We start from the raw sequence: 16,905 nt of genomic DNA, 5'->3' as shown, positions 1-16,905 counted from the left end.
GAGTGCCAGAGTCAGGATCCTGGGGCTGGGTTGGGGAAATTAACAAGGGATGGCTGGCCCAGAGACTCACTGACCTTTTGGCTGGTATTGGTGGTGATGGCCAGGCCATTGGGAAGGAGCCGGGCCATTTTGTGTTTTTTGATCATTTGCACAGACACCACAGGAATGACCACCTGAGTGGGAAGAGGAGTGCTTCTCTTAGGATCCACCCCAAAGGACATGGTCCCTTTGCTTCCTGCATAGGGCCCCAGCCACAACTGGCAATCAGCCAAGCATAGACACCATGCAGAAGCCTGGCCCTATGCTGAAGAATATCTGAACCATCCACTTTCTCATGCAGGCTCCGCTTCCAGCTCTACCAACCTGCCCCAGCTCTGACAGCACACACCACTCTGGGCTCTCATCCTATTATCCAGGAGGCCAAGGACGGCTGCTCTGGTGAATCCCATACTCCAGTAATGGAGTCCCCTGAGCTACCACCTGGCCACAATTATGGCTCCCTCTAAATGTGGCATCCCGCTCTGATTCTGAAGGCATTTCAGAGGCACCCATAGGCAGAATAAATTTGCTATGAGCTGTTCAGGTCGGCTCAGGCCAGATGGGGAGTCTAGATTGGGGGCCCTCCCCAGACACCAGGTAGGATGCCTTGTAGTGACAGGCCTGCATGCCTGCACGGGAGGGGCCTATATCTTCCCTGGCTGGGACCTCATGGGCCCATTGCAGGCCTTACCACTTATTACTACCTTGATATCCTTGCCAAAGAGGCTAGCATGGAAACAGAGCCAGTTGGGGGAGATGTAGAGCCGGCCCTGGAGAAGAAGGTCTCTCTGGAGGGCACAGGAACACACTGGGAAGTCACGGGAAAGAAGATTGCCATGAGCAAGGCCAACCCTGAAGCTCCACGGCCTGGGTCCTACACTCAGGAGTCCAGAGCCCAGCCTCAGGGACTGCCTTCCTCAGAATCCCACTTCCTGACCCCAGGCCCCAAACCACCCATTCCACCAGAACCCAGAGTCCTTCCTGAGAGTCCTGACTGCCCCACCCTACCCCACCAAACTGCTAGAGGTTCCCTCCTTCGCCACTCATGTCTCACAGGGTTCCCCAAGCCTGGATTCTTGCTCCCTCAGGCAAAACTCCCTGCCCTACCCTGCCCTGCCCTGCCCTGCTCAGCCCTGCCCTGGAGAGAGAGCCTCGATTGTGCAAATGCTCCAACTTGCTCACTGAGAGGCCTCACTGAGAGCAGGGAAGAGCAGTCATTGATAAGAGCAGAACAAAAATAAGATTTGGAAGCCCTGATACTGCCTCAAGAAAACGTTCATAAATTCCATTTCATGTCCCAAATCTACCCAGTCTTCTCATACTTTTGAAGAAAACAGGCCCAACCACATCCAAAGGGCAGTTAGTTCCCGTATCGAAATTGTGCCTTGGAGGCTCTGGAGGAGAGGACCTGGGCCTCAGGCACTCTAGGCACCTGTCCAGCCACACCAGGGAGATAGCTCACCTTTGAGAACAACCTCCTCCAAAGGGATGTCCTTAAACAGCTTGTGGTATTGCTGGTTGTATTTACTCAGTAGTGTCTGCAAACACACGAGCTGGGGCTGAGAAGTCCTGGGGGATCAGACCACTAAAGGGGCCCTGCACCAGCCACCAGGAAATAATGCCACAGGGGCAGGGCCTCTGGTATGAAGCAGTCAGTAAGCAGCCAGTGGGGGTGAAAGGCTGAGTTCCAAGCACAGCATATCTCTCGGTGACAGTAGATCCTAATGGGCAGCCTATGACTGGAGGGGGACACACCACCCCCACCCAGGAGGGGGACACTCACTTGGGTTTCCCCTGGTGACAAGCCTGGTGGCCAAGGAACCAACAGTCACTAAATTCAGGCAGCCCTGGGCCCCTCCCTTGGTGGGCAGTGAAAAGTCAGCCTCCACACACTTACCCCTTCTCGGCCACACTTCTTGATCTCTTCACTCTTCAAGCCTTCTGGCCAGTGCAGACTGCAAAGGAGACATTCCATTCCAGGGACAAGGAACCCTTGAGTTCTGCCCATACATCCTCAGGGCCAGGTCTGCCCTGGCTTCAAGCCAGAAGCTTAGAGCAGAGATTGGAGACTGAGGCCCTTCTCTAGGAGCCACAGCAAAGTGATAAGCAACAGCAAGTATGTAGCTTGACCCTGCAGGCTACAAGCCCTCCTCCCAGACAGCTGTGGGCAGTGGCTCCCCAGGAGGTTCGCTTAGCCTGAGCCTCCGCCTCCTGGAGGTGCTTAGGAGCCTCCCACCCCCAAGTGTCAAAAACCCTCTCCCACTTCTCTGGCCAAAGGATAAGCAGAGGAGAAGACCCAGGGACAAATGAGTAGGAGACACAAGGATGGGGACCAGCTTGGGGAGTGGGTGAGGTGGAGATGTCAGACTCACAGCTCCGGGGCCTGGCTATGGGCCATGATCCCAGCAGGAATGCCCTTCTGGAAGCCTCCTCCTGGCAGCCTGGAGCTCAGCAGACTCACCTGACCTGATGGAGGCTACCAAGGCTGAGGGAGAGGGGTGGTGCTGGAACGCAAACCTTTGCCCTGGCCAGGTTGGCCTGAGGACAGGTGGGCAGGGAGGAGGCTGGTAACCTGAGAAGCCTAGACTCTGCTAGGTCCCTGTGTGCTGGGACAGTCCTGGGAATGGGAGGAAGGGGCCGGGAGCAGCCTGTGCCCAAACTAACACCTGACGCAAGGTCCCCTTTCTAACTTTTCTTTAACCCTTTTGTCCCTTTTTTTATTTTTTTAAAGTTTTTAAATTTACATTCCCGTTAGTGAGCACAGTGTACTATTAGCTTCAGGTGTACAATACAGTGATTCAGCACTTCCATACATCCCCCGGTGCTCATCACAACTGCGCTCCTTAATCCCCATCACCTATTTCTCCCATCCCCCCAGCCCCCTCTCCTCTGGTAACAAACTGATGTTTGTTCTCTGTAGTTAAGGGTTGGTGTCTTGGTTTGCCTCTCTCTTTCTCGGTCTCTCTCTTTTCTTTCCCCCCTTGTTCGTTTGTTTTGTTTCTTAAATTCCACATATGAGTGAAATCATATGGTATTTGTCTTTCTCTGACTGACTTATTTTGCTTAGCGTAATACACCCTAGCTCCATCTATGTCATTGCAAATGGCAAGATTTCATTATTTTTTATTTGCTCTGGTCTCTGAGGTCCTCCTGAGGGCTTCCCACCCCTAATCGGTATGTATACCTGACCAGTGGAAAGGGCCTCACCTGGAGTTCAGGGGTGCCTGAACCCTGGCTAGTTTCTCTGTGCAGGACACAGGGCTCTTCAGAGAAGCTGTCTTTCCATGCATCTGCTGGTTGCTAAGCAGAAACAGGCCTGCATCAGGAAGGGTGGCTCTATGGGGACACCTTTCCCGACCAGCATCACCATCCCCAGGGCAGCTCCTCCACCCCCACCCAAGACCAGCCCTGCTGTTCAGGGTGAGGCTGAAGCTGTCAGAGTCCAGAGGCAGCAGCTCAGGCAGGAGTCCTGTGCTCCCTGACAGAAGGGACAATCTCACACGCCATCCTTCCTGGAAGCCTGCAGATCTGTTTATTCCTGGGCGGGAAGGAAAATCAGCCTGCCTTAGTGGAGCACCAGGAGGTTAAGCCCTAGGCCCCACCCCTGAGAAAGCACATCCGGATGAAGGACTCTAAGACTTGCTCATGGCTGAAACCATAGTGCCTGAGGTGCCCGGGCAGCATTACCATAAGCTCTCAGCGCAATCCTAGGATGCTAAGGAAAGGATGCTGAGCACAGGAGGCCTTAGCAGAGCTGAGGATCTGGGGCCACTAATGGTGTGGGAGGGGCTCTAGTCAACCCACAGGTGACCGTGGGCTGGGAGGGGAGGAGCAGCCCCACACCATGAAGTGGCTTTGGTGGCCTTCAGACAATCAGGGCACCTTGGCCCTGAGAGCCATACTGTCTCAAAAATGTGCCAGAGAGAGGGCCCTGGAGGGAGGAGACACCATCTCCCTGGGCAAGTGGGGCTCTCCAGTGGCTTTTGAATTCATGCCTCTACTAAACAGCTCCAAAGTATAGGGTTTCCCCCTTCCTGCCCCTCCAACACACAGGCTAGGAATCAATAAAGCCTGAGCATTCAAACTAGCCCCCAACTCAATGGGCCCAGAAGCTGACAGGAAGAGAAGGTGGCCAAGAAGCGGGGCCAAGGCAGGGCATCATGGTGGTCACAAACAGGAAACAAGGTTCTGGGCAGATAAGGAGCTGGAACCCGAGGCCTGCAAATACCAACCCTTGGTCCTTCTCAGTTTTGTTGTGGGTGCAAGTCAAAGTTCTCTTCTTCAAGAACAGAGTTGGCCGAGATCTGCCAAAGACCCTCAGAGTCATTTAGTCTGACCCCCTAATATACTGTGTAAAGAGTAGGAAACTGACCCCTGCCAAGGGACAGGCTGTACCTAGTATCACACAGTGAAGAGCCGGGTAACCTCACGCACAAAATCAGCCCATCCACAGCCATGTGGCCTGGTGATTTCTGCCTCTGCCCTTAGTCTTCTGGAGAATTTTGGTAAATACACATCAACATATGTTTCCTGAATCTTGCAAAGTGACAAGTTTTGCTAGTGATTTGACCCTGTTGACTCCCAAAGTTAATTTCTATATTTATTTGGTCCCCTCATTTCATATTTCAAGAGGGTTCCCCCCCTTTTGACTTTTGTTCCTCTCATTACAGAAAATGTGAGAAAAACAAAATATGATGATCAAAATCACCAAGAAGCAAATGCCCTTAAAACATCACCCAAAGAAAAGATTTATGCATAAATATAGAATTCATGTAAGTAGAAGTATACATTATAATATGTATGTTCTACTTTTGTTGCTTAACATGATTTCATGAGAAATTCCCCATGTCACTGTCCATGGCTGAGACAGAGTCTCAGAAGTGTGATTAGTGGGTGGAGAATGCTCGTTTCCTGGGCTCTTTAGACTCACTCCCAAAGTGCTTCCATATGTTCTACTGGTGACCACAGCCATCAGCACTACATGAGGGTACCGGCTTACCTACATCTGGGCTACATCCACTGCCTATTATCTTTTTCTCACTTTTGCAAGTTTGATACATGGAAGTATGCTATTTTCTATTTCTGCTTCCTGATAGGTTCAACAATATTTCCCATATATACACATTAACCACCAGAATTTCATCTGTGAATTGTCTGTGAGGGTCTTTACGTTTTTCTTATTGATTTGTATTAAATTTTTTTGAGAATATTAATCCTTAATTTCTCATTTTTGCAAACATCTCCCCCAGTTTGTCATTTGCCTTTTAGTTTTGCTGTGGTACTATTCAGTTTTTGTGTGGCAAATTCCATCTAGGTCTTCTATCTCTTGATTCCTCACTTGGTTTGAGTGCTTTGGTTGGAGAGGCCCCTGAGGTAGAGACTGTACAAGTCAAGCCACTGAGTCCTTGGGGAGCTTAGACCCTGCAGCTTGTGAGCATACTGGGCCACAAGGAAAGAGAAGGAAATGGGGCCTGCTCTAAGGAGCACACTCTAACCTGGAGGCCCATGGATAGAGTGAAACCCCAGGAAGGACTTTGGCCATGGTCACAGAGGCAGGGAGCCTGTCATTCGGGCATTGGGAAGGGTGATTCGAGCTATCAGGGCTGCAGGAGCCCAGAAGGCAGACAGAGTGAGAGTCACAGAAAGGCTCCTAGAGAAAAGGAATCCCAACCCTACCACCTGGGTAAGACTGTCATCCTGCAAAAGTTCCATAATCTAACTTTGCGTTCATGATCATTCCTCTGCATGGCTTCTAAACTGAAGTCATCCTTAGGTCCAGTGTGTCTTGCTCAGGGACAGGAGCCTGCCCTCAGCCCTCCCCCAACCTAGTGAGGAGCCCCCCCTGCAGACACTCACAACACCCCAATCCTGGCCTCCCTCTTAGCACTTTTCACACTGGGTCAGTGCTGGAACTGCTCATCTCCGGGGGCTCCAAGATGGCAGGGACTCTGCCTCCTCCTTCCCTGAAGGTCACAAGCTGGGTGAAAGGCCAGCATGCAGCAGGCACACGCGATATGTTTGAGGAATGACAGTGTGGGGTCAGTAAGCAAGGCTGGAGGAGCGACGGACCATGAGAAAAACAAAAGAAGGCGGTGCACTCGCTCTCCCCACAGCATCTCCAGGAAGAAAAGAACAGTGGTAAAACACAGTCACTGGGGGTGGGGGAAATGACTTTCAAGTATCTTTAAACTTAAAAGCAACTCCTTTATGCATGATGAACAAGATGGTTACAAGCCATTCCCACCTGTCCATCTGTTAAGGCCAGTCCCTCCTGGCTGTCCTCATAATGCTCTTGATACAGAGACTCTGCCTGTGGCCGAAATGCATGGTTTGCAAAACCATCAAGTCAGATTTTCTACTAATTAGTCTACAGTATTTAAGTGAGTAAAAATAAAGAAATGGGAGCAAAATCAGATACAAGGGTAGGTCTGGGGCAGAGTGGTCACCACAGAACCAAAAAGTGGGGAGCACCCAAGGACCAACTGGGCCCTGCTGCACAAGGTCAGGAAGGAGGCTTCAAGAGCAGGAAGCTGGAGAATGGGGACCAGCCTGGGTGCCCCCACTCTCCTGGCAGCCTCTGTGCGTTCCCACACAGACCTCCTCAAGCCAGTTGCCCCTACTCTGTGGGTTGTGAACTAACCCCCTTGCCCATCAAGTCCCACTCCTACCTCCACCTGCAGACTGTGGGGTAGTATCAGGGGTCCTCAAAGCCATGTCTGTTTTTTCCATCAGAGCCACAAAAAAATATTCTTGTTATCAAGGGGATGCAGCAGGGGAGGCCCAATATTTTGGACATTAGAGGAGGTAGAAAAGGTTGGGGAACTCCTCAGATGAGTCCCTTTCGCCCTGCTGAGCCCGATCCCGGGGCAGGATGCCTCTCCAGTGGACACAACAGCTGCTTGCCCTACCTGCAAGCCTTCCTTCATTCCCTCTCCAAATACTCACTGAGCTTATCACACCAGGAGCCCAGGGTGCAGCCTGCCACTCGGGGCTGCTGAAAGAGCAGTGGGGTGGGGGGGGGGGAGCTAGCACTGGGGGTGTCAGCAGAGGAGCCAGGCCAGTCAAGAAAGGTGTGGGGGGGAACACAGAGAGGGTAGGAGAGGGAGAGAGAGACAATAAGGAGGGAACCCAGAGGTCCAAGAGTCGAGCTGCCTCCTGCAGAACCCATGCACCAGGCCTCACGGGACACCTGACATGTGTACACTCTGCTCTGGAAGCTTCCTCCAGGCTCAGAATACACCCACCAGGCAGATACTCCCAAATCGAAATCTCTAAATCTCTAACCTTGACACCTCCTCTCCTCCTGAGCTTCAGCCATCTGGATGTATCCATCAAGGTGAGCTCAGTGTCATCCCCCCAAATCTGCTTCCTTCTGAGCACCCAATATCCCTGAAAGGCTCCTTCCTCCATGGTTACCCAAGGCAGAAGCCTCACCTCCTTCTCCTCCCCACCCCCCACAGCACTCAATCCCCAAAGGCCCAAGAGCCTTCCCCCAGCTGAACCTATGACACCAGGACACCACCTACTCCATTCCTGCTGCACCTGCCAGCCCTGATCACCATCATCCTTTCCCTGATGTTGGCAGCAGCCTCCTCACCATGCCTGGCCCTCCCCCACATCTGCACCACCAGCAGAGCCACCTGGGGCCCAGAACTGATCCTGCCACTCTGCTGCTGACCTTACCTCCCTCATGCCTCCTCAGCTGGCCTTCCTGAGCTTCCTGCTTCCCTTCCCAGCCTCACTCCTGAGGCTCACCTGAGCCCAGCTTCCTTGTTGCCGCAGCCCTCCGCACCTGCACATCTTCCCTACCTGCAATTCCTTCCCATGCTTGTCTACCTGGAGAATTCCACTTATCTTTCAAGTCCCAGTTCAAATGTCACCTCCTCTGTGAAGCCCTCCCTGGTCTCCCCCCTGCAGAGCTGGTCAGTCCTCCTCTGTGGTCCCCTGTCCCCTCTGTCCTGCTGTGCTGTCCCAGCACTTACCACACCAGACTGTCCTTGTCTGTTTACACATCCAGCTGCCCCCAGTGGCCTCTGAGCTCCACCAGGGGTGTGTCTTATACATCTCTGTATCCCCAGCACACAGCAGGCACCCAGTGTTTGCTACTGTGAGGGAAGCAGACAGAGAAAGAGAGATGGTGACACTCCAAGAGGGAAGAGGGGAGGGATAAATCAAGGCAGTAGAAGGGAAAGGCACATAGAATGGAGCAATGGGGGTCACCTGCAGACCGGTCCCTTCCAGGAGCCTTGCCCGTGAAGCAGGCAGTCAGCACTGACCCAGCACTACCAGGCACTCAGTCCATGCTGGCTGACTGATCAAAGGGGGAGCTCGGGTGGGAGGGAGAGACAAAAGAAAAAGGATAGTGTGGCTCAGAAGGGATGCAATGTGGTATTTGGGGAAAGCACAAGCCGGACCCTTCAGGCCTCCACTGCTGTGTTCACTGGACTGGCATGCTCCTGGACTGTCCTGTGCCCACACTCAAGCCTCCCTAGCCCCAGGGGAAACCTCCTTTCAGGCTCCTCCAAGCCTGGCAGGAGCAGCACCCAGGCCATGCTGAAGCAGAAAGCCAGGCTGGGTCTGCAAGGTCACAGGCGGGTCCCCCGGGACAACTTGGGGGAGTCTACCACGTTGACTTCTCATGGACATTTGAGATACTAGAGCATCACGTGGGACCTGCCAGCCCTTCTCAAGGCCGGGCCCAGCAACAGCTCCACCCCTTCAGCAGCTGGCCAGGACGCCGGGCCCCGTAACCTCCAAGAAGAGAGCTCCTCCAAACAAAAAACACACCTTAGCAACACGTTCCTGAAAACACAAACCCACAGACCACAAAGATGGCCCATCTCTACCTTGACCTCTTGCTTAGCACACAGCTCACCGCCTTCGTCATGGAGAAGAGAGACCATCCGGTCAAGTCTAATGTGCAGCCTGTTGAGTACACATTAGCATCACATGTAGAGCTTTTTTTTTTTTTTTTTAAATGTTTATTTATTTTTGAGACAGAGAGAGACAGAGCATGAATGGGGGAGGGTCAGAGAGAGAGGGAGACACAGAATCTGAAACAGGCTCCAGGCTCTGAGCTGTCAGCACAGAGCCCGACACGGGGCTCGAACTCACAGACCGCGAGATCATGACCTGAGCTGAAGTCGGACGTTTAACCGACTGAGCCACCCAGGCGCCCCAACATGTAGAGCTTTTTAAGAAAACAAACAAAAAAATGATGCCTGAGCCCTGTCTCAGACCAATTAAATCAGAATCTCTGGGAGTAGCATGTAGGTAGCTATATATTTTCAACTTCTTATTGAAGTATAGTTTACACATAGAAAAGTATATGTAGGAGAGATGCCTGGGTGGCTAAATGTCTGACTCTTGATTTCGGCTCAGGTCATGATCTCACAGTTTGTGAGATTGAGCCCGATGTCAGGCTCTGGGCTGACAGCTCAGAGCCTGCTTGGGATTCTCTCTCTGTCCCTCCCCTGCTTGCACACTCTCTCTCTCTCTCTCTCTCTCACACACACACACACACACACACACACACACTAAATAAACTTAAAAAAAAAAAGAGTACATAAAATAAATGTACAATTCAATGCATTTCACAAATAGAACACACTTCGAAACCAGCCCCCAGAAGCCCCTCCTGCCTCTTTCAGTCTCACCACCACCCCCAACCTGCCACCCACAACCCACAATCCACAAGAATAACCATCACCCTGGTTTCCACAGCACAGGTTGCCTCTGCCTCTTCTTTGTGGACTTTCTATGAACGGAATCATACCATACATACCCTTTTATGTGGCTCCTTTTACCCAGCAATGCATCTGTGGGATTCGTCCACAGTGTTGTGTGTAGCTATTGTGCATTTTCACCAATGTTTAGAATTCCATTACACGGACATACTACAACTTATTTGTTAATTTTACTATAGATGGGCCTCTGGGAAATTTCCAGTTTTTGCCTGTTATGAAAGTGTGGCCAGGAACATTCCAGCACCTGTAGTGTGGACACAAGTATTCATTTCTGTGGGCAAACACTTAGGATTTCAATTGCTGGGTCATAAGTTAGGCATATGTTCAGTTTCAGGCTTTTAAAGGATCTCAGGTGATTTTATTAAAAAAAAATTTTTTTAATGTTTGTTTATTTTTGAGAGAGAGAGAGAGAGAGAGAGAGAGAGAGAGAGAGAGAGGAGACAGCATGAGTGGGGGAGGGGCAGAGAGAGAGGGAGACACAGAATCTGAAGTAGGCTCCAGGCTCAGCACAGAGCCTGATGTGGGGCTTGAACCCACAAACTGTGAGATCATGAGCTAAGCTGAAGTTGGACACTTAACTGTATGAGCCACTCAGGCGCCCCTCAGGTGATTTTAAACATGCAGCCAGTGTTAAGAAACTGCTGTGCATGAATCCTGCCCCCACTTCTCTCCTTTTTTTGTGGCTCAGAGGGAGAAGCATGGCTCCTGGAATTCAGGGCCAATCCTCTTGCCTGGGCTCTGGATCTAGGGCCCTGACCCTCCTATGCCTTCACCCTGCCCCTCTAAAGTTCCAGGAACACCCTTGGCAAGACAGGAATCACATTGTTAATAGAGATTTCCTTCATCTGTTAAGGTCACAGAGCACATTTACTAGCTCGTGCCAAGGAAGTAAGAGCAGCTTTCCGTGCGGCAGAGGCTGGCTCTGTGTCCTTCCCGAAAGCCTCCCTACGTCCTCCCAGGGCCACAGTCCTGACACACAGCCCAGAAACCAGTTGAAAAGAGCTCTGCCGAAAGGAAACTGGAATAATGTCAATAGAGTCAGGCTTATCATCAGTACTCCAAAACTTGAAGATAGGGCGTCTGGATGGCTCAGTCGGTTAAGCAGCCGACGACTCTTGATTTCGGTTCAGGTCATGATCTCACGGTGGGTTTGTGAGTTTGAGCCCGGAGTCAGGCTCTGCTCTCACAGTGTGGAGCCTGCTTCATATCCTCTGTCTCCCTCTCTCTGCCCCTCCCCCACTCACATTCTTTCTCTCTCTCTCTTTCTCTCTCTCAAAAATAAATAAATGTTGAAAAAATTATTTTTAAAAAATAAATAAAACTTGGGGCACATAGGTGGCTCAGTTGGTCGAGCATCCAACTCTTGATTTCGGCTCAGGTCACGATCTTGTGGTTCGTGAGTTTGAGCCCTGCATCAGACTCTACGCTGATGGTGAGGAGCCTGCTTGGGATTCTGTCTCTCCCTCTCTCTCTGTTGCTCCCGAGTTCATGCCCTCTCTCTCTCTCTCACTCAAAACAAATAAATAAATTTTAAAAATAAATAAAATGAAGATAAAAGGTAATCTTTTGCAAAAAATAATTCTGTTATTTTTACACAGAAGCTGCCTCTCACTTTATTTTCTAAGCAAATATTCCTTATGTAGGACCACTGCTTTGCTGTCTCTGCTGACAAGAAATGGGGAAAGAATCCTGTGTAAGGGGGTGGCGTTCAGTGAATTGGGGGCCACACACTGGGTCCCAATCCAGCTGTCCCACTCAGCAGCCCTGGCCAAGGACTCAGGAGGGACAGGCACCCAGCGCAGGCACAAACCCTGCCTCCCACGGGCAGGTCTGAGAACACCTGGGTCAGCAATGTGCTTAGTTCCCTTTTACTCACTGTGGCAGCTTTGAAATGAAAGGGGATGTGGAGGGCCAGGCATCCTGCTTCCCAAGATGCCACAGTCTGTACCAAATGACCCTGGCTGCCACCAGCAGAACCATGGTGTGCTCTAGACCCACACAAAGCCATCTGTAAGCTGACCAGCAGCCTCTTTGGAGGAAAAGATGAACTTTGGCCCATACGATTCCATTTCTAATGGATCCCAATGGGGACATAAGAGATAGGAGGTGTGCAGCCAGAGGCAGTAAACAGGCAGGAGGGAGGTATACTGCAGGGACCCTGGAGCAGAACCTCCGGGTGCCCCTGGAGCTGGGTCTAGAACAAGGGAAAAGGGAGCAGAGAGCAGAGACCAGCAGGGGTGCATGGGCTGGGAGAGAGCAAAGAAGGTCTGCCCCCCTTTCAGCCCATTAATTTTCACTTCTGCAGCCAGTGCCCCAGCACTGCCTCTCCTGAAGCTTCTCCAGTAGACAGGGAAAAGGGGAGACTGAAGGGGGTCTCTTGGGCTGAGATGGCCATGCAGGGGCCCCTCTGAGAAGTAGGATTCCCTAGACCAGAACCCTTCCCACCCTCCCACCCCTCTCCAAGCCTTTATCTTCTCTGCTCAAAGAACCAAACAAACTGGGAGAGCTAGTTGTTCAGGAGGAGATATGAGCTAGCATAGCCCTCTGGAGGTGGCTGCATCCAGCCTGAACAAGGACCCCTTTGAGCTCTGGTGCCTACAAGAACTCCTACCTACAGGGATCTCAGAACCCTCTGGGCCCTCCACCCAGTGGGAGCTGGGAGGGCCGAGAGCAAGGCTGGCTCTATCTCCCACTCTTGGCAGCCAAGATGCTGCCCACTGCCCAGGTCTCTCTGTGGAGCCCAGAGCTAGTTAGCCAAGCCCTAATTAGAGGTTAAATTGTTAAAGGGCTCCAATCCCACTCTCCCCTGCTCCTAGAACTCTCCCCCATGGTGTGGGCTCTCCCAGCACACTAGAAAGGCCCAGGTCCTTACAGGGATGGAATTCAGGATCAAAGTGCTCAGGCTGACTCCTCTTGGGCATTCAGGAGGAGTGCTAATGAGCTGCCCTCCCAGCTCTGCCTGGGTCCTGCTTAGCTAACCTGCTCCTGCCCAAGATGGAGACCCTCTCTCTCTCATCCCCCAACACTTCCCTGAAGCCTAGCCAGCTGGTAGGCTGGGAGAGCAGACCCCTCCCACCTTGTCTCTACTCACCGTCTGCTCAGATATCTTCACTGTTGTATCACCTGTTTATGTGGTTGTCTCCCCACTAGACTATCTTTCTTATTCATCTCTCACCCTGGGGCCACACACAGCTTCAGGCATACAGTAAGTGCTCAATATCTGTGTACTGAATAAACAAACACTCCCTGCTGAAAAGCTCCTTTGTGTAGTTTGTTCAGCCACACTGGGACCTTGGAACATAAACACAAGAGCTGGAGTGAGAGCAAGTCACTTGAGTTTGCTTCTGGCTGCCCTTGACCTCCTAGGTGGCCTCCAGTCCCCTTCCTCTGGGTCTGCTCCCTTATAAAATGGGGAAAATCCCCTTGTTGACCTGAAAATCTTCAGGGCTGCTGTGGGGATCTGAGAGGTCATGGCCTAGCCCCAAGGAGGGGACCGGTCCTCACAGCCTTGTCCACTGAGCCTCCAACCCCCTGCCAGCCCCACTAAGAGCTCTGCATCCCGTCATGTCCCTTGAAGGATGTCGAGAGGTGTAGCTGCAGAGACGGTGCACTGCCAGGCCCCAAACTGCACCCTGAAGCTCCACACATGTTCTGCATGACTGAATCTTTTCCTTGGGACTTCAGCCAGAGAGCCTCCATGGGCAGGGCCCTCTTTGCACCTGTGCCACACCCAATAACTGCTCCCACCCGGGGGGGGGGGGGGGCTGGGGAGAGGGGGTTGGGGGGCAGTGCTGGAGGCTCTCTCACAACTCAGGCCCAACCCTGTTCAGCATCCCTCCCCCACCCTCCTTCCACCAAGGCTTTGAGGCCAGGAGTTGCTGCCCCCTTCCTGGCCAGAGCTCAAAGGCCTACAGAGTAAGAACAGTCACCAGGGAGACATACGGGACAAACAGCTAAAACACGGAAGCTTTGCTCCTGGGGATGTCCAGGATTTCTCATGAAACCCAGGCCACCATGGAGCAAGCAGCTGGTTCTGCAGAGAGTAATCTGCCTGTAGCTGGCCTCATCCCATAGTGCCCACTGCTACAGCAGCATCTGTTTGAGCTGGCATCCCTGGACCTGGTCACAGACCACTTTTTCTGGGCCAGCCAGTTAGGGCCTGGCCATTTCCAGACAAGAAGCTGGTCATTCAGGTCTAAAAACAGACTTGCATTCATTAAGAAACAGAGCACCCCTGTGCTCCTGGTGGCCACCCTCCGCCGGGCTTGCTGTGGGAGGGCCCACAGGCAGCCTCAGCTGCTCAGACGCCCCCACTCAAGGCTGCCAGGGGGCGTGGCTATCCTTGGGACAAGTCTGCTCTGTCCATCCATGGATGCCATCCAACGCACCCCATTCCAACCATCCTCACAGCCACCTCAGAATCCCTCTGGCTTTGTGCATCCTCCAGGCTCTCCTCAGGACACAGGCAGGTTTGAAGGAGACTTAGGGTCCTGAAAGAGCCTGGGTTTGGGGGCAGGAAGACAGAGAGGCAGGCCTAGAAGTACCTCTCACTGTTGAGGGGCCTTGGAGAAGACACACTCTATCTCTGGACCTAGTTACTCTCTACAAAAGGGCGATAAAGCCTCACCCCAGGAAGGCAAGCAAATGTTGTCTGAGGGAAAAACAAAGCAGAGCCAGGAACTGGGTGAACTGCAAATGGCCACTGACCCTTCTGTGATCAGAAGAACCCCTATCCTAGGAGAGGCTGGCAGGATAACAGTCCTCAAAGGCCACCAGCCTCTCTGCCTCACTCCTACAAACATCAATTAAATGTCTGCTATTCGCTCAGTTCTGTGTAAGTGCTGTGTATACTAAGAGGGATAAGGCAAGCTACTATCCCCAAAATGCCTGGTGGGAGAGGCAGACATGAAGCAAATATTTACATAAATCAATACATAATTATAACTGTGTAATATATGCTATAAAAGGAGGGCACAGCGTCCTAAGAGGACCTCTATCAGGGAGTCCAGACTCAATTGTGGAAAACAGGGAAGATTTCCCTAAGAAGCAGTAGCATTTTGAGCTGATAGCCAAAATGAGAGAGTGACAGAGGGGTCATTGTAGAGGGTTTATGATGGATGTGCAAAGGCCCTGAGGCCAGAGGTGTGTAACATGTATGAGGAACATAAACAGAGCCTTTGTGTCTGGAGGGTGGAAGTACTGAAGTGATGAGCAATGAAGCTGGAGAGGGTGGCAGGGCTAGATCATGCAGGGTCCTGTGGACCCCAGTAAGGGTTTCTATTATTTTCTTAAAAGCAACAGGGAATCAATAAAGGGATTTAAATGGGGAAATACACAATCAACTTTGTATCTTAAACAATCACTCTGAGGGGCACCTGGCTGGATAAGTCAGAAGAACACGTGACTGTTGATCTCAGGGTGGTGAGTCTGAGCCCCACGTAGGGTGCAGAGATTACTTAAATTAAAAAAAAAAAGTCACTCTGACACACAGATTTGCTTCAAAGTAACCCAAAGGAGGTGGGAAAGGGGGAGTAGAGGTGAATATTGATGAAAGAGGGGCAATCTTCTGTTGATGGGTATTGTAGCTGGGTGATGGATACATGGGTACCCACCCTGCAATCTCTCCTCTTTTGTATATGTTGAAAATTTTCCGTGGAGACAAATCAGCTAGCAGACTGTATTCCAGCAGAGAGATGATGTCTCAGACTTGGTGGCAGTGGTGATGGAGGGCCAGGGATGGATTCAGGATATATATTTCTGAATAAAAATCAACCTGACTTGGTGATCCATTGGATATGGGGTATAAGGGAAAAAGTGCCAAATATTACTGTAGATTTCTGGCTTAAGCAAGTAGAATACTACTCTGCCTTGCTAAGATGAAACAGGGAAAAACATATTGTAAAAAGAGCATATTTGAAGGAAACAATCATGAGTTCAGTCTTGAAGATGTGTGAGAAACATTTAAGTGAAGATGTCAAGCTATACGTGAGTAAGGAGCTCAGGAGAAAGGTCAAGACTAAAGGGATAAATTCCTGAGTTATCGGCCCATGAATGAATACAAGATCCCCCAGGGAAAGTGGATACACAAAGAAGAGAATCAACAAGGGTGCCAAAACCAAGTCAATAGGAGAAAAATTAGTCTCTTCAACAAACGGTGCTGGGACAACTGGATATTCACATGCAAAAGAATTAACATGGACCCCTATTGCACAGCATATATAAAAATAAGCTCAAAAATGTTAGAGCTAACACAGACTTTTAATGTCTCCCTCTCTCTCTGCCCCTCCCCCACTTGCACTCTGTGTTTCTCTCTCAAAAATAAATTAAAACATTTAAAAAAAAAAAAAGAAAACAAGTGTAAATCTTTGTGTTCTTTGATTAGGCAACCTTTTCCTAAGATATAACACAGAAAGCAGAAGACAGAAGAAAAGATAAATTGAGCCTCACCAAAACTGCAAAATTTTGTGCAGCTAATGATACCAAGAAAGTGAAGACAACCCACAGAATAGGAGAAAACATTTGCAGGTCATGTATCTGATAAGTGACTAATATCCAGAAAATTAAATAACTCCTACAATCTTGAAAATATTATACTAAGTGACATAAGCCAGTTACCAAAGACAAAACTATATGATTCCACTTATATGAAGTATCTAGAGTATCGAAATCCAAGAAACAGGAAGCGGAATGGTGGTTGCCAGGGGCTGGAGAGAGGGGAAGATGGAGAGGTATTTAATGGGTATCTCAGTTTTGCAAGATGAAAAAGTTCTGGAGACTGGTTGCACAACAATATGAATATGCTTAACACCTACTGAACTGCACAAATGCATTTACAAACGGTTAAGATGGTAAATCTTATGTGCTTTTCTTGACCACAATTAAAATAAATTTTTTAAAAAAGAACTCTTAAAACTGAACAATAAAGACAAATAACCCAACTAAAAATGGGCAAATATTTGAATAAACATTTTTCCAAAGGTGATGTCAAATGACGAAAAAGTACATGAAAAGATGCTCAACATCCTTAGCCATCAGGGAAATGCAAAATCAAGACCACAATTAGATACCACCTCACACACACTAGGAGATCATAGTCGATATTAGATGCTGGTGAGGATGT

The 16,905-nt window shown here is 50.4% G+C and overlaps 1 protein-coding gene across 9 annotated transcripts in view; it reads right to left on the bottom strand.

Annotated features, from left to right (window-relative positions):
* Nucleotides 1-16,905, bottom strand: part of GRAMD2A (GRAM domain containing 2A) — a 33,456-nt gene that overhangs the window by 5,651 nt on the left and 10,900 nt on the right. For 3 of the 9 annotated variants that reach the window (XM_042941505.1, XM_042941508.1, XM_042941503.1), the window contains exons 2-8: nucleotides 8,022-8,144; nucleotides 3,436-3,577; nucleotides 3,247-3,339; nucleotides 1,937-1,994; nucleotides 1,502-1,598; nucleotides 744-847; nucleotides 75-173 (exon numbers count right to left, since the gene is read on the bottom strand). In XM_042941505.1, coding sequence (XP_042797439.1) covers nucleotides 75-173; nucleotides 744-847; nucleotides 1,502-1,598; nucleotides 1,937-1,994; nucleotides 3,247-3,339; nucleotides 3,436-3,577; nucleotides 8,022-8,103 — 675 coding nt within the window. In that variant the 5' untranslated portion in view covers nucleotides 8,104-8,144. Of the gene's footprint in view, nucleotides 1-74; nucleotides 174-743; nucleotides 848-1,501; nucleotides 1,599-1,936; nucleotides 1,995-3,246; nucleotides 3,340-3,435; nucleotides 3,578-8,021; nucleotides 8,145-12,876; nucleotides 12,916-16,905 lie in introns of those variants that run through there. The other 6 variants (XM_042941507.1, XM_042941506.1, XM_042941504.1 and 3 more) reach the window with 5 other exon arrangements.

This window comes from Panthera leo, chromosome B3, assembly GCF_018350215.1.
Source record: "Panthera leo isolate Ple1 chromosome B3, P.leo_Ple1_pat1.1, whole genome shotgun sequence".
In the NCBI taxonomy this organism is placed as follows: Eukaryota; Metazoa; Chordata; class Mammalia; order Carnivora; family Felidae; genus Panthera; species Panthera leo.
The sequence above is the reverse complement of the archived record's forward strand: the minus strand, read 5'-3'. Positions and strand labels throughout refer to the sequence as shown.